We start from the raw sequence: 21,294 nt of genomic DNA, 5'->3' as shown, positions 1-21,294 counted from the left end.
GGGTTTGTGTGGTGGGGTTTTGGTAGCGGGGGAGGGGCTACAGGGGTGGCTCCTGTGAGAAGCTGCTAGAAGCTTCCCCAGCTCCAAGTCAGACCTGCCTCTGGCCAAGGCCAAGCCCATCGGTGATGGCAGTAGCACCTCTGTGATAGCATATTTAAGAAGCATATTAAGACTGCTGAAAACAAGAAGAGCTGCAGCAGAGAGGAGTGGGATGTGAGAGAAACAACCATGCAGACACCGAGGTCAGTGAAGGAGAGGGAGGAGGTGCACCAGAGCAGAGATTCCCCTGCAGCCCGTGGTGAGAGGGCAGGCTGTCCCCCTGCAGCCCACAGAGGTTAACGGTGGAGCAGAGGTTCCCCTGCAGCCCATGGAGGACCCCACGCCGGAGCAGGTGGCTGGGCCCAGAGAAGGCCGTGACTCTGTGGGAAAGCCTGCTCTGGAGCAGTTTGTGGAGGACTGCAGTGCATGGAAAGGACTCATGTTGGAGAAGCTCGTGGAGGGCTGACCCCCATGAGAGGAACCCCACGCTGGAGCAGGGGAAGAGTGTGAGGAGTCCTCCCCTGAGGAGGAAGGAGCAGCAGAAACAATGTGTGACGAACTGACCACAACCCCCATTCCCGTCCCCCTGCACCGCTGGGTGGGGAGGAGGTGGAGGAACCGGGAGCAAAGCGGAGCCTGGGAAGAAGGGAGAGGTGGGGGGAAGGTGTGTTTTTTAAGATATGGTTCTATTTCTCATTATCCTACTCTGATTCGATTGGTAACAAATTAAACTGATTTCTTTTTCCCCCAAAATCGAGTCTGTTTTGCCTGTGACCATAATTGGTGAGTGATCCCTCCCTGTCCTTGTCTCGACTCACGAGCCTTTCGTTGTATTTTCTATTCCCCATCCCACTGGGAGCGGGGAGGGGGAAGCGGCTGTGTCGTGCTTTGTTGCCGGCTGGGCCTAAACCACGACAGCAAGGAAGTGCTGGACTTGGGGGACGGCTTCTTGCTTTATGTAGTAGTGTCACAGTGCTTGGGACCTATTGTCAGAGATTTTTAAAGAAAATTTAAACAAGTGAATCTAGTGTGAAGGTGAGAGGAGGAAAATGCTGATCGAGGTCACTGAGGTTATCTGTGCCTTTCTCCCACAAGTGGTCGTTTATACAGTTTCTTCTTAAGCCTGGAATGACTTTCCAAAGCCTGGCAGGGCTCGATGTGAACGAAGAGTTTCCTGTTGACATCAGTGAGCTGTGAATCGCACCCTAAGCTTCTAGGCTTGTTTCATAGAGTCATAGAATACCACGTTGGAAGGGACCTCAAGGATCATCTGGTCCAACCTTTCTTGGCAAAAGCACGGTCTAGACAAGACGGCCCAGCACCCTGTCCAGCTGAATCTTAAAAGTGTCCAATGTTGGGGAATCCACCACTTTCCTGGGGAGATTATTCCAATGGCTGATTGTTCTCATTGTGAAAAATTTTCGTCTTGTGTCCAATCGGAATCTCCCCGGGGTAACTTGTACCTGTTACCCCCCATCTTTTCCATGTGACCCCTTGTTAAAAGGGAACCTCCATCTTCTTTGTAGCCACCCTTTAAATACTGGAACATGGTGATAAGATCTCCCCTAAGCTTTCTCTTCTCAAGGCTGCAGAAACCCAGTTCTTTCAGCCTTTCTTCATATGGCAGGCTTTCCAGTCCTTTGATCATCTTTGTGGCCCTTCTCTGGACCCTCTCCAGCCTGTCCACATCTTTTTTTTGTATAGCAGGGACCGAAACTGAACACAGTATTCCAGGTGTGGCCCGACAAGCGCTGAGTAGAGTGGCATAATGACTTCTTTATCTCTGCTGGTGATGCCCTTGTTGATGCAACCCAGCATCCTGTTGGCTTTTTTTGCCGCAGCAACACACTGTTCACTCATATTGAGCTTGTTGTCCACCAGGACCCCCAGGTCCCTTTCCACAGAGCTGCTCCCCAGCTGGGTAAATCCTAGCCTGTGCTGCACTCCTGGATTATGTTTTCCCAGGTGCAAGACCTTACATTTGTCTTTGTTGAACTTCATAAGGTTCTTGTTAGCCTACTCTTCCAGCCTATCCAGATCTTCCTGCAGGGTGGCTCTCCCTTCCAAAGTGTCCGCTTCCCCACTCAGTTTGGTGTCATAGGCAAACTTGATCAGGGTACACTTGATCCCATCATCCAGATCACTTATGAAGATACTAAACAGCATTGGGCCCAATATCGATCCCTGCGGGGGACCCCACTTGTGACTGAAAAGGAGCTATTTACCACCACCCTCTGGGTGCGGCCTGTCAGCCAGTTCCCCACCCACTGCACAGACCACTTGTCTAGACCGTACTGCATCAGTTCCTCTAGGAGGAGGCTGTGGGAAACCGTATCGAAACCCTTGGAGAAATCGAGGTAGACAATGTCTACCGCTTGCCCCACATCAACCGAGCAGATTCCTTTGTCATAGAAAGTGATCAGGTTTGTCAAGCACAATTTGGCCTTGGTGAATCCGTGCTGGCTTTTCCCAATCATGTGCTTCATTTGACTCGTAATAGACCCCAGGAGGATTCATTCCGTAACTTTCCCAGGGACTGAAGTAAGACTAATAGGCCTATAATTTCCTGGATCCTCCTTTAAGCCCTTCTTGTAGATGGGGGTGACATTATCCTTCTTCCAGTCTTCTGGGATGTCCCCTGATCTCCACAACTTCTCAAAGATTATGGAGAGCGGCCTCACAATGATGTCATCCAGCTCTCTTAACACCCTCGGGTGTTCAGGGCCTTCCCTAAAAGCCATCTTGGCAGCGGAACCTACAAAAACAAATATGTTGTTTTCATTTAAATAATTTAAGATGCCTTGTCTAGATATCTCTTCTGCACTGGATGACAACCTGATTGTATCTCTTGCACCTTTGACTTTCATTAATCCCTCCCTTCCTGGTTGCTATACATTCTCTTGTTTGTGTGATGCTCGTCATGTAGGTTGCAAGCTCGGGGCTAGCAAATCTCCTCTCGGTGAGAGCATCCAGCCTGTCTTTTGGTTCTGTCAAAGCAGCATAAGATGCTGTGAAATCTTTACGGTCTCTGCAGTAGAGGCAGAATCTTGTTTTATTTATTGCATCAACATAACCCATTCCTCATTTGGCAGTAAGCGCCAAGCTGGCTAAGAAGAAAAGATTAATTTACTCGTATTTCAGTCTGTAATTTGAAGGACCGTGGATGTATCAATCCCAGAGATTTGACAATGAAGCAGTCTCTCACTACTGATACAGGAAAGAAGTTCTTGGTTGTTCTTTGAGAGAGTTATAGTGCTGATAGATGTCCTCTACAATAGTGACTTGAAGAACAGAGTAGCATGGAGATACTATATTGAATAGAAGTTAGTATTTGGTTGTGTTACAATAGGAAGCTCATTCTTGCAGGTCTGCTCATGGTGTGGGGCAAGCTGGTGATACTTTATAAGATAATCACGTGGGGGGGGAAAACTAACTTCCATTCTTTTGCTTTATGTTTAGATACACCACTTTGAGATCACAGAATGAAAGCAGCATGAAATGTTATGGCAAAGACAGCACAGCAAGATATAGGAGTCTCACAAATCCTCAAAAATCAGGTAATGTTGCAGCATCGTATGTCCACTTTTTATGAGGCTGGCTTGTTTAATGAGGCTCAATGCTTTTTGACTGTTTTCCAAAATTTGGGCTTCTGACTCTCTGTGGCTTTATTGATGGACTTCTTAAATATGACTAGTTGTGTGTTGGCTTTGTGTCCTGTAAAACATTATTTTATATACCACAGTATGTATGACACAGGAGATCCCCACACATTTAAATCTTTCTCAAAGGACTACCTTGGCTATATTGTCTCATACAAGCAAAATGGACGTTACCTTAATTGGGGGGGGGGGGGGGAAGCAGCCATGGTAGTCAGTTCTGAATAGCCACTGGATTTTAGTTGGCTCCACTGCTAGGTAGCAACATGATGTATTTTAGAGGGGTTGACTTTTCAGAGGGTCCTTCAGCTGCATTTCTGAGAACTGTCTCTTTTGGGGGAGACACTGGGCTCAGAATAGCTGTTCCCTCCCTACTGAAAGCTTAGCCATATGCTATTTTCCACATACTACTACTTCTGCCTGATTTTTTTAATTGTTTATCTGTCTCAGGATGTTTCCTTGTTGCCTGTTTTTGCAAATCCTAGCATATGTTCTCTGACTGTTTCACAGCGTTTAAAGTTACAGAAAAAGGCAATCACATTACAAGCTTCAGAGCATAAACACTGTAGAGGTCAGGAAGAAACGGGTTAAGTGCATTATAAGGATGCTCGCCTTATACTAAAATTGTATGCTTATCATGGCTGTGGTCACAACGCAGCCAATGGATTGATGTTTGAGTGGAAAGGCATAAAAATTTCCCCTTCTCCCCCAAATCAGCACCGGTGACCAGAGGTTGTAACATAGCCACATATGATAAGTGGACAAGGTCTAAACTCTCTGTCCTAAGATCTTCATGCTGGGGTCTTGTCATGTCTGCAGAACCAGGATCTTGCTGGGAAAAAACAAGTCACTCAGTTCAGTAATAGAAGTAAACTAAAATATGAAATGGAGGGCAATTTTGATAATAGGACATGTTTATTTTCCAGGAAGCATTTGAGAGTATTGCCCTTGATGTAGGACTCAGCAGAAGGTACTACAATTTATTTCATCTAAGCAGTCGGTAAACCCAGATTGGCTGAAGAGATTTCAAATCAAGTTTCATAGACAGCTTCAGCCTTGATCAAATATGCAGTAATGTGTTGGTGAATATTAGAAAAATCATTGTGTTTATCAGGTGATCAGCCCCTTTAATTAATGCTGTCTTCCGTACGCTTTTTAGTCTCCTAGTCATGGAATATGCAATTCAAGTGCCCTTCTGGCCTTAGTCAAGGTTTGTATTTTATTTTTAATCAGTATTGTGAGGAGATCACATCATTTTATATTTGCCATTTTTATGAAGTAATGTGATACCTGCTTCAGTCGCAGTTCTCCAGACCCTTCAAAGTACCTTGAAACTGCAACGCCAATTTACTGACAGCAAAGATAATCAGATTTGTTGAAGCAATCTTCTTCGTTTCTTTGGGACTCATGGAACTGTATCTCCCTTAAACTAAATTGAGTTAATGGCTTTATTTAGAAATCAGCCTCCTCTTCTTGAATAACCAGAATTCTGTTAGTTTGGGGGAAAAAAAGTTTTCATTAAATTACCAGTGCCTCAGAATGTGTTTTCTACTTTAACTTAGATCAAAAGGAGAGGAAAACGTTTCTGCTTGTTTGTCTTCCTTTCTCCTCCCCCTTTTTCTAGAGGCTTTCCTGAGATGATCAACTGTTGTTTTTGCTGTTGTTTTTTTGTTGCCTTTTTTTTTTTAACTTCATTGAAGTAGAAAAATTGCTCAGTTCCCCTCCCAGTGCCATCTTTGCTCTCCCCTCCCCCAAGTCCAATGTGTTCTTTATTAAACTGAATTAGGACATTCTAGTCTCTCTTAAGAGTGGAAATGGGAACAGCTTAAATGAGCAGCCACATGAGACTCAGCAGCCTTCCAACTGCACTGCAGAAGGAGCTCAGCTGAAAAGGGAATGATAATTTTTGAAGGATTTGTGCAACTGTTGAAGAATTACCAGCATTAATATTAAAAAGCAGCTAATCTGTTTTTCCCCTTCCATTTTAAGAGTGTATAGCTTTCTTACTACGCTTGCTGTAAAATCAGTGCACTAAATATTTTGCTTCCTTTCCATCCTCTTTTCACTTTTGCAATTATTTTATTTGCTTATGTCCTCATATACTGAAGTGGGGTTTTTGTTGTTGGTTTTGCCTAACACCACCAACCTTGGGGTTTGTATGCAGATATGGGTGTGGATTTGAGACCTCTGCTATTCAAAGAAAGCCAAAATTAAAGTGCAGTAGAAAACATACAAGCCGTTGTATCCAGGATTGGGATGAAAAGGTTTTCAGCCATATAAGCATTTGTCCTTGAGATAGCTACAGAAAATTATTGTTGGTCCTTGAAATCCATATTGCTATTTCAATGTTTGTTCTGACCAAAATAGCCATGATCCTGATACCTTTTGACCCTTGTTTTCAGTCTCTGCCTCTCTTTATTGCTATATCAGATGTCTTCAGGGTTTGTATAGATACTTAAAAAAAAACCAGATCTTTGAGTTGTTATCTTCTCACCTCTCTTTCCCCTTTTCTCTCTGCTAGTTCACCCAACCACCTTGCTTGGCGTTAGAAATTATTCATTCTGTTTCAGTACTGTGCTGCTTTCTTCATGTGCTTATTTCCTGTGCCAAAAAAAAATGGAGCTGGGGCTTGAACTGTGGCTACATGAAGAGTTACGGAGGCAAACCTGGTATCTAAACAGTCTGCAAGAGCACAGGGGTCTCTGAAATATGCCACTTTTCCTCTCCCAATTCTGTGCTGCTCAGCCATCTAGCATTACTGCAGTTGTCATATCTGAAGATGTAGGGGTAGTGCCAGCTTTGCTCCTGAGAGCTGGGTTTGAGTAATGCAGGTGCGTCCGTTCTTAGGTAGTGCTCTCTTGGTTTTTAAAGTTGCTCTTCTCGGTGGGTTCTTAGTGGTGGTTGTATATCGGTAGTGCCCCGCTGAAAATCGTGCCTATCTGTGCTATCGCTTAAAGGCTGGATTAGTCAGCCCGCGTGGCAGGGGCTGCTGGTAGCATCAGTGTTAGCAGAATGGAGGCTATCAGGGAAGGAACTGCTGTATATTCCTGTGTCTATCCTAAAGGAAATCGGAGAGCAAAATGATGTGAATGATGGCTGTCTTGATTTAGGAATAGCTTAGCAGAAGATCTCACAGTTCTGAATAACAAGACAGGCCAATAAAAATATTCTTATAAAAAAGGCTGAAAATTGAATAAGATAAATCCTGTTTTGTTTCTGTTGAAGCTAAGTGGGGGGAAAAATTGAAAGGAAGGAAGGGAACAGAGAACTTCTGTTTTTGGATTTGATCTTATCCACAGTTAAAAATGAAGCTTATATTCTAATAGCAAAAAGACAGCCACTTGAGAAAGCCCTGTCTCAGCCTGTGCGACTGAAGAGCGGTAAGGCACGATTAAAACATGTCTACAGTGTTGGGAGAACACATAGCAATGACACATTTCTGTAAGCAGGCATGCATTGAGTTAAGTGTTATAAAAAACAGTTTAGACTGCTAAGAGTGGTGGTTAAATTTGCTTTAACTGATGTGTTACCGTCCCAGAGGGAGGGACATGAGGAGGGATGGTGCCCCAGCAAATGAGCATCTGCTGATACTGTTGCTTGTGAGTAGCAGCAGGTGCTCGGTCCTGCAGAAGCTGGTTGAACATGGAGGTCTTTTTTGCATCTGCCATCTTATCTAGTCCTCTTTTTTCAGGCTAACTAGTAATTAATCTATAAAAGCATGTAGATTTTTGCTTGAAGTGACAGCTGAAAAACTTGAAATAAGTTGGACAAACCATAGGATCCAATTCCCTTTTGATACACAGCCATGCAACCTACTGAGACGGCTTATATCAGTGCTATAATAACTTTATGGCCTTTTAATGAGTCTGCTTCTTTCAGCATCTGCTCTCCTAGAGTCTTGTCATCCCTCTCCATTAACTCAGTTCTGAAACCGGCACTGGCTAGCATTCAGTCCTGGTTTTGCAGCCCACACCCAGCCCAACTCATGCACTGACTTATTTGAAGTGGATGTCTTGCTCTGAAATTCATGTGGATAGTTTGATAGTGGGACTGTGGCTTGATGTGTTGTTTACTAGAGTTGAAAAATTCTGCAGGTTTCAGCTTCTGTGGTGTGTGATGGAGCTGGGAGTGGATTTTTTATGTTATAACTACCATCTCCTTGATATTTCTCTGCCTGTCATCTTCTCTAAGTTCTTCTGACTCTCCAGTGATATAGTTTATGAAGGAGGAAAATCAGATCACCTTTATTGAAGATTGATAATGCTGGAATATTCATCCATGTCATGTTTACCAGAATTAAGTTATGGCATGCTTCCAGGAGAGACTACTACTTGTATTGCCTTACAGTTGCTTGCGTTTAAAAAGGGCAGACAGTTGGAGTGTGTAAAGGCATTTCAGCCAGCTTGGCATGTCCCTGGCTTTCAGTCTGGAGAATGGAGCTGTGCAAGTTGCAGGGGACCATGCTGAAATGATGAGAAAAGAGTTGGAGTGAAACCTTGTCTCTGTTGAAATCAATTGAACTCCCATTAGTTTGAGTCCAGATTCCATCCATAAACTTAAGTAGGGTATTTCTATTTCTAGGCAGTCTACAGAAATGTTTCTGTCCTTTTGCATTTGTTTTCATGTTTCTTTGTAATGATTGCGTAATTGGGATATATCTGTAATGTCAGAAATGTAATAGGTTAAGTAGCATAAGTGACTGTTGGGAAGAGAAGAAACACAGAACTGCAGGACCATTGTTGCTTTAAAACTCCTGCTGCCTTTAGTTGTTTGATTTAACCATTTAGTAGTTAAGAGTTGTTGTGATAAATTGCAGTGATGGGTGTTTAGGCATGAGTGCTAAACAAAAAGGAGAAAAAGCACCTTTTTCTTACTATCATTGACAGAAATAGAAATCATTCAGTATGCTGCCAATGGCTTCTCAGTTGGCCAGAGACTTTGTGCCCCTAAAGCCTTAATGATGGGTATAGCACTGAAATACTGTTAGATTTTAATCCGCCACGAAATGTATACTGTTAGCATTTTGTTAAAGCTGATAGCAAATGCTCAGTGTATACAGCATCAAGCCCTTGAATTTAAGCCTGTTCAAGTACTAAAAAAAAATCTGATATCTAAGAGACTGGTTTATTGCTGATTATGCTTTCATCGATGTGCCTATTTGTTTTTTTTTCTGTTACCTGAAGGTAGAATAACAATTCTTTTTAAACATTTGCACTTTTCTCCCTCCAGATCAGTGATGCTTTTGAAAGGAATGTTTTAATCTTTTTTTTTTTTTTTTTGGGGGGGGGGGGGGGGGTGTTGGATATTGAAAACAATTCAAATTTTTTCAAATGTGATTCTCATGATGACTGAACTTTCCAGTCCTTTCGTGACTTGATTGGTATTTTAATATAATATTCCATTACAATTTTTTCAGGTTTTTACAAATGTTTCTGTGTAACTGTGGTGATAACTGTAATCTACCTAACAGACAGCAGTATGTCCCACCTCCCAAACTGGAGGTGAGTTGAGGATGCTGGGGCTGCTGGAGAGGAAATTTCTATGAGCATTTCCCCCCCCCCCCCCCCCCCTTCTGAGAGAGGGCAAGAGAGAAGTTTGTGCTAATGCCTCAGATATAAAACCTTCTTGACTGTTTTCCAGTACCCTGAGAACTGTGACAGGTAACACCCAGGTGAAAAGGTGCAGTAAGTGGAATTTGGTGCATGCCCAAGGGCTGACATTTTCTCTGGTGACCACAAAACTAGCTGTGGCTGCTGGTACAGGTAGTAGCATCTGCCACCGTGGTGCTCCTGCTTGTGGGAAGAGTAGGGGCTCAGGGGCCTGGCTGGCCGCTTGATTCATTTTTATACCAAAATGATGTTGTTTGCTGCCTTAAGAATAAGTGCTCTTACTGTCCTTACTCCTGAAATTCTTGTGGTCTTTTAATTGTCTCCTGGAGACATTTATTCTCGCTCACTGGTTTGTATCACTGTTATTTCTTGTCCTTTGACTAATACTTGTCACTTCAAACTTTAAAAAGAAGGGCCAAACCCAAGGAATTTGGTGTAAATTGCAACACTGTTAATAGGTGAAATGGGACACACCTCCTATACAAAAGGTGTATTGAGAGATCCAATAGTGCCCTGTTTTCATGGGAAGATGTGTTCAGAGCATCTCAGCTGAGCTTTCTTAACTCGGCAGGCATAAGGGGAGATGCATGTTCCTGTGTAGGATCCCTCTCTTCCTCTAAAAGTTGATGGCCTTTCAGTGTGAAATATCACACAGTGGTTATTTTTATGCCCTTTGAATGTTTTGTGGAGGCTTTGTTTAGTTTCCCTTCATAATTTTTAATAGGAAGTCTTTGAAGTTGGGTTGTGGCTGAAAAATCTTGTTGGCAGCCTGACCATTCATTGTTGACTCCTATCTTTTTTTAATTGTGCATCTATAAAAATCTGGAAGGGAGTGTGTTCAGAGAAACTATGAAGCAATGTGTATTTCTGGAAAGGGGAAATAAACTTGCAATTATTCTCAGCCATTATTTGTCATGTGAAAATGTTACATGCTAATGGCTGCAGATGGTTTACACAAAAACTGTACACACTGAAAGCTCTCTTCATTGGGAGCTATGGTTTTCTGTCATACATTATGCTAGAACGGAAAAGGTTTTTTTCTGCCTGCAGCTATGTATTACCCTTATTTGCTGTTGCTAGCACAGACCTCGTTAATATGCATCTGGCAATGGTTAAAATTTTATCCATCAGTGACTTATCCATCTAGATCAAGGATTCTCCTAAGTTAAAAAAGGTAAGGACATCAGTACTCAGGAGTCTTTGGTGGGAAAGCATTACGTTTAGAAAGGCAGATGTGAAGGAGGCAGAGTTAAGGTGGTGGTCTAATATTTTTGTGCTTTTGTTAAAGTTCATAATCAACTTTTATGTTAAAATGTATTTGTGTGTGCATAGGCATACTGTACCTCTGTGCATGTGTGTGATTGTAGACACAGTGATTGTTTCATACTGTGGAATAGTAAAACAACCCTATAATGTGCCTATGTATTTTGTTTTATTTGTTGAAAACAGTACAGACATCTGTAAAGTGTTACTTTGAATTACAGTTTCTACAGTAAAAATGATAAAAGGTTGCATTCAATATAAATTAGTCTGTTAAAATAATGCAAACCAAAGACAGAAGGGTGAGAGGGTAGAACAGAAGTTGGAGTTCAGCGCTCCCAATGTAAGGTGAGTGATCAGAAAAGATTTCCATGGACTGGTTTGGTCTTAGCATTAATCAGATTCCACATAAATGTAGCAAACAAATTTACATGCACAGGTGCAGTTGGGTAACTATGCTTGTGGGGTTTTTGTTTTGTTGTTGGTTTTTTTTAATTGTCACCGCAATGAGCATTAGTGTTGCATCTTATTCTTCAGTGATGCACTATTTGCATACCACCACTGGACACCTCCTGTAGATACCGTAGAAGTTGTGAGAAGCTGTGGAAAGCTCTGTGCAAATCCCAGATTGCGATTAACTTTTCTGTATGTCCATTTAGATGCTGATATCTGAGTATGGTCAGCTTTGTTCACAGCCATGGTTTTCTTTTACCTGCCTTTTCAGGCCTTTGTGGAGGCACCCGTGGTGTCCGCAGTACTCGATTTTGTGTTATAAAATGGGTGTGTTGCTTCTGAAAAGAAGGCTGTAACACTAGGAAGGTGAGTTGGCTTGATAGTCAACTGCCTGGCTAAAACTAGTCATGAGAGAGCAGTATGTGGCCAGCTTAAAACTGCTTGAATGTTCATATACTTTAGGGGAAAAAACAGTTTTGAAGAATAAGCCTTTATTGGTTTGGAAGAATGATTTTATCAGAGCACTAGAGAAGAGGCAGGATAATGGGATGAGATAAAGTAATGTAACTGCTCTGGAATAGCCCAGCTGCTACAATTTTGCATCTGATTATGTATTTCAAACTAGGAGATTTTACCATTTCCTTTGAGGCAATAACAATAACAGTTTATGCAGAGAGCCAGCACTTACCTTGTCTTTTTCTTACTCCACAGGTGCCTGGCATACTGAACCTATTGATCTGTGTAGGATTTGTGCTGTGGTCCATTTATTGAAGATGTGAAGCAACGTCGAGTCTGAGATTGGAATTGCGAACAGACTGGAGGAAATCTTAGTCCTTGTGATGCACATGGACATGCTGAATTATAAGTAATTCTAGCTTCTTTTCCCCTCCCCTCCCTTCCCCTCACTCAGCTATCTCAGGGTTCATAGAGATTTCAATGGTTCGCGTGCCTGTAAGTTTGGAACAGAAGTGACCAAAAATGGGGGACCAGCAATTGTATAAAACTAACCATACTGCCAACAGCAATGAGAACTTGTACTACCAACAACACCAAATGAACTCCCTTCCATCTCTAAATCACAGCTATGGGACATCTGTTATGGATGCTCCCCAGGCGTCCCCTCTCTCCCCCAGTTTCCCCAAGATTCAAGAGACAGTATAGCTTTGCCTGTAGGTTCAAAAAGTCTTGGGTCAATGGATACATCTCGACAAACCAGTTGGACACATTCTGGCTCAGGAAACCATGTCCCAGTGAGGAACAATTTGAATAATCAAAGCGCAATGTGGAGCCCCCTCGGGCAGGGGGAGTCCCACGATGGATACCAATATTCTTACTCTCAACCCAGTGAAAATCGATCGCAAAAAATTACCAGTGGGGTCCTGCATAAATTGGACTCCTTTACACAAGTGTTTGCTAACCAAAATCTGAGAATTCAAGTCAACAACATGGCTCAGGTTTTGCACACCGAGTCTTCGATGGTGGATAGTTCTGGTGACAGTGCGCTCAGGCAGCTGCTGTCCCAGAAGCCAGCGGTTGAGCAACAGCCTGTAACTTCCAGTGTACAAAGATATCAACCACTGCCACAGCAAACACACCAGAATTTTGCAAGCACACAGCAAAAGCAACAAATGCAAGTCATGCAGCCCCAACAGTTGTACTACGACTACCAGCAGCATTTATCGCAAATGCAGATGCATTCTGCGTTTCAGCAAGGACAGACGCACGTTCAGCAAATGCAGTCCCAGCAGCTCTTACAGCAACAGATGCAGCACTTGCAGCAGACTCAATACTACGCTCAGCCGCAGCAGGGACATCAGCGGCTCTCGATACAGGAGATCCAGCAGCAACAGCCAACTCAGCAGCAGCAGCAGCGGCAGTGTCCAATGCAAATAGCTCAGTATTACCAAACGCAACCTGTCATGCAGCAGTTACAGCAACAGCAGCAACAGATGCAATTGCCGCTTCCTCCATATCACAGGGAACCCGATCCAAAGACTATGCATGAACCACACCAGTACTCTCAGGATCCAAGTCACCCTGTGCAGCTTATCCAGTTGGGAGCAGTGCCTCAGTATTGCTACCAAGATCCCCATGAACAGTACAGGCACTTGTACCCGCAGAGTTTACTGCAGCAGCAGCAGCAAGATCAGCAGAAGCAATACCTGAGTGAGAGCAGAGCTCCGTCTCTGAACTCCCACATTGGCCTCACTCCACCAGAGACCACGGAGGATCTCACACGGCAGGAGATTAATTCTGTAGGTAATGCTGTCCCTCATCGAACTCTTTTGCCACCCTCGGGAGTTCATCTGAACAACAAAAGCTCTCAGCAAGATTCTCCCAGTGCCACATGGCCTCAGGTAGGTAATATTTTAGGTCCGTGCTCAGCCAAACTTGTGTTGCAGAAGAGTAGCAAGGCGTGGAAACGAAACGGTTGCAGGAGAGCCAGAAGGTTAGGGTGTGAGCGGTGGGCGTCACTGGGATGTTTTGGAGAACTGCGTTAACAGGCTTTTGTCTACATCACTGGGTTGGCTTCGGGCCAGGCTGGCGGCAGCACAGAACTACTGCTGCTGCGGGGCTGCTGCTTCCCTCGCAAGAGGCTTTGGGAAGTTCTGCCTTGGTTTCTGGGGAGGAGGGACCCAGTTACAACAAAGTGGTCTTGCTAATTTTTCAACACCTGAGGGCTCGATTGTTGAGGAAGAGTTAGTCAACTCCCTGTTGCCAAAAGTAATACTTCTGGGTCAGACCAAAGGCTTCAAACAGCAGGTGAGTGTAAGAAAACTTGCACTAGCTGTACTCACAGAGGCACTGGTTTGGTAGAGACATGTAAGGCTCTCAACTCAGAGGCTTTTAATATTAGTAAAGTCATATGCAAAATGCAAACATAATGCTGTGAGGACTGTCATTTATGCATTAATATTTCCTGAAAAATTCTTTCCTCTTTTTTCCCCTCTTTTCCCCTCTCCTCCTTTGATAGCAGGTGCAACTGTCAGATGGCAGACTGCAGCCGCTGTCCCCAGAACAAAGGTATTTTTAAAAGTTTGGGGTTTTTTGTCTTTTTAATTTAAATATGAGAAATACAAAGGAGCACTGCAGTTTAGAGGGAGGGGAGTGCACTCTGGGTAGGTAATAGTTGTTGCTCTTCTAGAAACATCTTTAGTTTTGTGCTTTGTGAATTTAAGTTTGTGTGATTGCCACTGTGCCCCCCAGCAATAAAATCAAATAAATGCTTTGTCTTTCAAAAAAAGGAAGGGGGGGGGGGAGGGGGAAGGAACCAAACAAAAAAGCAGGAGAGCAGTTTGCTCTGTGTTGCATTTGTAAGAGAAGGGACATGTGTGGTTTGGATTTGTATCTTTGGCAGCAGGGATCTTCTGTTTTTCTTAAGGTCTGCCTCTGAAGGGCTGAGGTGTCCTCCAGCACGGTTGTCTACCATAAGTAGGGGCATTATGTCCAAGTACTTGTTAACTGCTGTCATGAATGGGGAAATGTAGGTCTGTCCTGATAGATCTCATGGGTTCTCAGACTTTTCCATACCGAGGGCCGTGTTTTGATGAGTGTGTCCCACTCAAAAATTTCCTTATCCCCATCTTGGGAGCAGCTGATCTACGTTATTGCCCACATATTCCACAGCATTCACCCCGTGCTTACTTGTGGCTTCATAACCATCTAGCTGTAAAATTTTATTGACTTCCTTGACTAAAAAGCTTCCTCTGCAACAAAGGGAACATGCCAAACTAATGTCTCTTCTTCTGTTCCATGCTAAAAAAATGAAAATAAAAATAGTGGCCAGAACAGAGAAACACTTCCTGAGAGAGCTGATGCAAAGAACAAGCTAATGTGTTCAATATGCTTGAAGGAGTTTAAGAGTTTGCCTGCTCTAAATGGTCACATGAGGTCACACGGAGGAGTAAGAGCATCTCCTAACTTCAAACAGGTAGCAGTCCTTTTTACTTCAGTATTTGGCGCTCTCCTTTCCATGTCAGTGTTTGCTTGCTTTGCCATGCTTTGCTTTGCTGTCAAAACTTGTTCTTCTCAGCACTGTTTTGTTATGTTACACCCTGTGTAAGTAGAAATGCACATAATTCTGCTAGTTTGTAGGCCAGAAGTCTTGCTTTAAAGTCAGAGGCAGTGGTGGAGGACAGAACAGCGTTTGTCCCTCTCTGTTTCTCTGCACGTTACGAAAACACCCTACAAAGTCATGTCAGGAGCGTCTAAATTTTTTTTTGCCCTCATGTTTGTTTATTGTATTAGAAATATCAGGAACATCAAGTCTTCCTTATTTTCATTTGGACTACTTGGATGACTAAGGGATGTTTATTGGAAGCCTTCCCAGGCTTTAATTGAAGGAGCAGGATTGTTGAATCTTTGACAGCTTTCTTCCCAAGTGTTTTAGTTCTATAGGTATCAACAAATACCAAACCAAAAATGTGGATTTGAATTGTTCAGCATAAAAATAACTTGCCCCGTCAGTCAGTCTTTCTCTGTCCCGATATTTTAGAAATTCTGTCCTAACAGGGAATACCACAGGAAGGCAAAGAGCTACCAGAGTTACACCATCTGTGTCTTTGTTTTTAGGTGGGTGATGGAGAATTCTGTCTTTATAGTGATAAAAAGAGCACGTGTTTATCTCCCCTCCTGCAAGTTATCTTGTAAAGATGCTTAATGTGGTTATTTGTCACCGAGGCTGAATCCTATGTAGGAGTCATAAGTAATCTGCCAACTTCGTTCAAGGCAAATAAAGAGTCCAAGAAGCAACACTGTTGTGTGTTTTGTAACCCTGGCCACTTCTTTTCAGCCATGGTGCATACGTTGCGTAGTGTATCGATCCAGAAGTAGCCCTCCCTCACTCGGGCTGAAAGCCTTTAATTGTCTGTACAGGATGAAGGAGAGAAACCACCACAGCAGCTGCTGCCTAAAGAGGTGGATAGCCTCGCGCCCATCGTCATGCCAGTGTCTGTCCCTGTAAAGCTTCTGTCACCCGAGCCCAGCACGCAGCCCTCTGCCAGCACTGCCACAGTCAAAGACAAGCCTGCCAACTCTGTGTCAGATGATGAGATGCCCGTTCTCGTGAAGATGACTTGCTCTCCACCGTGCAGTCCAAAAGTGGCCAACCCCTGCTCATCCTCTGTGAGTGCTGCGTTTCTTGCCACTAACTGTGCTGTGCTTGTTAAATCCCTTTGCTTATAGTGCTGCTACTTGCTAAAACGTCTGTATTTTAGAATATTTTCTGGAATCTTAATGATGCCTAATAAACAAAAAAGGCCTGTAGCATCATAGCATTTCTTACTCAGTCATTTGAAAATATTAATTTTCCCTTTGCTGGGGAATCAAGACCTCAGTTGAAAATAAATCATTTGAAATTGGAATGTGGTATTCTTTTATCCCACTAGAACAAAGGGATTTAGTACCTTTTTACTATTTTTGTGTTTTCCTTTTCAGGCTGCTTTGTTTTTATGTTATTGCTTCAATTCAGCAGTTTTATTTCTTCCTGTTTTTTAAACTCAGATATATGTGCTTCTCATTTCAGCCGAAGATAGGAGGGCACTGTGCAGTGCTTACAGTGTGTGCTCTAAGCCAATATGAAGCTTGCCGACTCAGAGTTTTGCAATGAAGTCATTTTTCCCTTTCTCTCTGCATGCATCAGATCTAAGGGTTAATCACTGGGAATTCTGATATAGCAAAAATAGCTATGCTTAGTGCTTTCATTTCGCTCATAGAAGTGAAATTGTCAGACAGCACGAGGAATTGATGAGTACTTGAATGAGATGTGAGAATGTTCTTTATTGTTTTCCTGAAAGAGTCCTGGAGCGAGCAGTATTTATTTCACGTTCCAGTGTAGGAATAGATGCTGCTTGTTCCTTCAAATCCATGCTTGCAGACTACACCATGATGAGAGATTACTGGGGAGTATAAGTACTGTATGGTATTATCTGTATAATGCAGAGAAATACTCTTGTGAATTTTTTTTTTCCTTCTCATGAGGCTGATGGCCAAACAAGGGGACAGCATATACCATCGTGGGTGACTCCTTATAATATTCATGTATCACCCCCCTCCTGACCCTTCACTCAGACATACCCACTAATTTTAAATATATATAAAATCTTTTACTCTATTCCTTTCAGACAGAGATTTTACACATAAACTTCCACTTTACTGTGGAAGCCAGCATCTCACAATACTTAGCTTGTAACTCAGCAGTACAATTTTTCTTTTCTATTTCTAGTTTCTGGAGAGAAAAGGGACAGTCTTTTCTGAATCCTTGAGCTCCGAGTGGGAGATCTTCTCTAGAGACATCAGAGTAGGTGGCTTGGGCTTGTGTATTTCTGCAACGTATGTAAAGTGACTGTGATTAAATCTGCCAGTGTTTGGCTAAATGCGTATTCATTCACTGAAAATTATGCTTGTAGTCTTTGTTATTGCCCAAGCAAACTAAACTCGCACAGTTTCCTCTCTGGCTCCTATCTTTTATATAAGCAGTAGCATTGGAAATGTTCAAAGATCAAAAGATCTATGGTTCCCTCTTCTTCTGTAAAGAGATTGTGCCATTGGAGACTTTTTTTTTTTAATACCAAAGAACTGGAGCTGTATTGCATTTATTTATACTGTGCTTTGAGCTGTCCAGAAAAGCTCCCACAAAGCTCATGGAGTCAGTAAAATCAAACAGTGGAAGGAAACTAAATATTCATCAAGGCTACAGGACGGTAAGCTGAAGCTAGCAGTCAAGTGAGGTCCATCAGGATCTACCCAGAGTGGATCTATCAAGGTGTGGCAGCAGGGCCCACAAGGATGCGTTCAGTCTTGGATAATGGGAATCAGTTCGTGGAGTTTCAGAAAAGTATTGGGGTGATTCTGCGTTGAGCGTCCGTGGACATCACGATCTCCTTTAATATTCAGTGTGATCTTTTTTGGAAGTAGTGTTGGCATAACCACACTGAGGCTAAGGTACGCTGTAGGGGAAGCAGTGTAGGAGATGGAGGTGTATAGGACTTCTAAGATGATGTCTTGGTTGGTTAGTTTGCTTTACACTAGTGAGAAAGGAGTACCAGCTCTTTCACGTTTAAAACGCAGAACAAAATAAGCCCTTAATCAAAGATTTGGATCTGGCCTTCTGGGTTTTTTTTAAGGTTTTGGCTTGTTTGTTTTTTTCCTTGAGTTTAGGGGTTTTTCCCCTTTCTCCTTTTTGAACATTAAATGTTCACCATTGTGGTGGACTGTGTCTGTGGTTACAGGTAACCCTCACCCTTAACACTGTTCTGAATGTCCATTGTCAACAAAATTCTCTGTAAAGCTGCATTTCTTCCTGCAAAAGGAAAACTCTTCCAAAACTTAAGGGTTTTTTTTGGAGAGAAAAAATGTCAACAGCTGTTGGAGAGGATACAGCCGTGATCTAACAGAGAGGACAGGTCCCCTGTAATAAAAAACATTTCCACAAGCTGGAATGTATTAACATAAGGGATAAAGGGTGACAGTGCTAATGCTCCTTTAACATGATTTTTATTGGCTGAATGTGATTCTCAAGAATGACCCGTGGTGTAAAGATGTATGTTGTCTAAACATACATTGTAGTAATTTACTTTATGTAGTAGTAGAATTTACCAGATGATGCAGACATTCTGGAGTAACCCTATCTGTCAAAAAATTTCTTCTGCTTTCCAAGTTTATCCTAAAGAAGATCTCCAATCTGAACACTTGAAAGCAGTATATTTAATACTGTGTTCATCTACCAGCTTCTGAGTGTTCTTAAAGCGCAGCTTGAGAACCTGTTTCTTCCCACTTCACCTCCACCCCCCAGAAATCCAGATTCCAGGTTTGCACAAATATTGTGCCTTCTGCTTCTGTGGACTCTAGGGATTTATTGTCGAATTCTAGAATTCTAGGCATGTTACAGTGTGTAAATTTCCCAAATGGTCATCTACTACCCTTTTTCCTCCAAGGAAAGAGGAGAGAGTTAAGTTCAAGATTTCTTGCAGCTGGACTGTACTCAAGCTGATGGGAATGTAGTGATAAGAGGCAAAGAATTTGAATTTATTACATTTTTCTTCCTTTCCTGCTGCTGAGTACTGCAGTAATTTCACTGAGCTCATGTGTCCTTCCTAGTCAAACAAAATAAATGCATTGGAAAACATCTCATATAAAGTTTCTAATAAACTGTGACTGGGTAATGAAGGAACGCCCAATAGCCTGTGTGTGTTCAGTGCAAATAGAAGTGCCCAGGGTGTTCGGGTGGAGCTGAAGAAGGGTGTGGGAGACTCATGGCCTGGGAGAGCCGTTCCCTGCACCTTCAAAAGCTGGCAGCAGCCTCTCCATGTTTGTGCCTGTGGCTCAGCCCTACCTTGACCCAGAGGGCTTGCTGAGAGAGATGAGGGCAATTTGTCCTGGGTTTTCTCACTCCCCTGAGGTTTCTCTGTAGCACCGGATACTGTACTGACCAGGCTTATTATGGTGGCACCTGAATAACTGCCTGGTGGTAACAGCTTTTCTGTGGCGGCTGCCCTAAGCTGTAGGGGATTGCGTGCAAACCACATTTAAGCATGCCTAAATGCTAAAGTTCTGTGTGTTTTCATTTAGGAAATTAGCAGAAAACCTCATCAAAGTGCTGTAAAATTGGAAGAAAACTTCAAACCATTGCAGGACAAGAAGAAGTATCGGCACAGACCCGAACCTCTCTTCATACCTCCTCCGTCCTTCAACTTCAGCATGTCCCACTCTGGTGCCACCCTGTACCAGAGTCAGCTTCGCTCTCCCCGTGTCCTCGGAGATCATCTGCTAGACCGGACGCATGAGCTCCCCCCCTATACTCCGCCACCGATGCTTAGTCCAGTTCGGCAAGGGTCTGGTCTCTTCAGCAGTGTTATCACATCATCTCATAGCACCTCACATACTCAGCTGCCACTTACTCCACTGACACCTACTCCACGGGTGCTTCTGTGTCGGTCTAGTAAGTATTACTTTTAGAGTGGCAGTACGTAGTAAATACCACTGTCCTCTCTTCTGGTGTTACCACATTGATGATTTTTATGTCTGCTCACATGCATGGCTGGTCCTGCTACTTCACAGGAAAAGTCCGTCTTTATCAGGATTTTTGCCTTGGATTTTGTAGAGGTGCTGTTAAAGCGTAAGGTGAATAGAGGAGCCTAACCAGCGGGTAAGGCTGTGATCTTTCAATGCAGTCTGCCTCAAGAAAGGACCACCATGCCTCTCGTTACATCTAGGTCTTCTGAAGTGGAGGGGAAAAGACCTGGTTTGAGACATGAGGTTCACTTTAAGTATTTGTTGTTCAGTGCTTCACAAGAAAAGGTGTCTAATCGTACACGATCAGGGCAGTAGAAACCTCTGCAAGTTAAGACGTTTCTGTTACCTGTAACAATTTAGACTGTTTCTGCCTAAATACTGATAAAGGATAATTTTTGCTTAATAGACTGGAGTAATGTTGATGTTAATAGGGAGGTGGCAATGCAACCCGGGAGGTGGAGCATTGACAGCGATACAGTTGTTACCAAAATACCCTTGTAAACTCAAACCCTAATCTCTGTTTCAGATAGTATTGATGGAAGTGTTATTCCGGTGACGCCTGGGCCTGGAGAACAGACTGTTGAACCGTAAGAAAAACAATATTGTTTTTGTCACTGCTTTTATAGGCTAGCTCCAGCCTAGAGCGTGTGGCCTGAAGTGTTTTGAACTGGGCAGGTAGTGTTCAACTGCCTGAAATCGTGTTGGGCTGGATGCATTTAAGGTTCCTCTGGATGGTGGCTGAGGACATTGGGAGCAAAGTGGCTGTGGGAGATGTACATGTCATGGCTCAAAAATGCTAGGAGGGGCTTGGTGGGAGCCACTGAAGGTGAAACAATGGTTAGTGATGGCTGGGAAGAGGGCCGCGAGCACATGCTGATCCAATACTCTTGCTTTTACGTGTGTGTGTGTGTGTGTGTATATATATATATATTTTTTAACTGTGGAGCTGTGGAAAAGTGTTACCTGGTAGGTTCCCCAGGGCAGACTGCAAACAGGATGGTCCCTCAGCGGTAATGTCTCTTTCTACTCTCTGCTGAAGAGTGCCGTTCTCTATGAAACAAAAAGTTATTGTTTCTGGCATCTGGCCTCTTTGCTAGTCAGCACGCATATGGGCTAGCTTGGGTTGTCCATAAGGTATGATGTCTCAGTATAGTTTAAATTGTGTATTGAAATTTTTGTTTCCCCGCAAGAGATTGGTTCTGTCTGATATTCAAAATACTTATCTCCCTGAGAGCAAAGCATTGCGTAAAGCAATCTGACACAAT

General features: G+C 43.1%; 1 protein-coding gene across 1 annotated transcript in view; it reads left to right on the top strand.

Moving 5' to 3' along the window:
* Window positions 1–21,294, top strand: part of TRERF1 (transcriptional regulating factor 1) — a 102,126-nt gene that overhangs the window by 69,699 nt on the left and 11,133 nt on the right. The window contains 8 exon segments of the mRNA XM_050894779.1: window positions 3,499–3,596; window positions 11,729–12,146; window positions 12,149–13,374; window positions 13,995–14,041; window positions 14,798–14,948; window positions 15,893–16,081; window positions 19,586–19,955; window positions 20,556–20,616. Coding sequence (XP_050750736.1) covers window positions 11,996–12,146; window positions 12,149–13,374; window positions 13,995–14,041; window positions 14,798–14,948; window positions 15,893–16,081; window positions 19,586–19,955; window positions 20,556–20,616 — 2,195 coding nt within the window. The 5' untranslated portion in view covers window positions 3,499–3,596; window positions 11,729–11,995.

Source organism: Gymnogyps californianus, chromosome 3 (genome assembly GCF_018139145.2).
Source record: "Gymnogyps californianus isolate 813 chromosome 3, ASM1813914v2, whole genome shotgun sequence".
In the NCBI taxonomy this organism is placed as follows: domain Eukaryota; kingdom Metazoa; phylum Chordata; class Aves; order Accipitriformes; family Cathartidae; genus Gymnogyps; species Gymnogyps californianus.
Note: the sequence above shows the minus strand (reverse complement) of the source record. Positions and strands in the feature narration are given on the sequence as shown.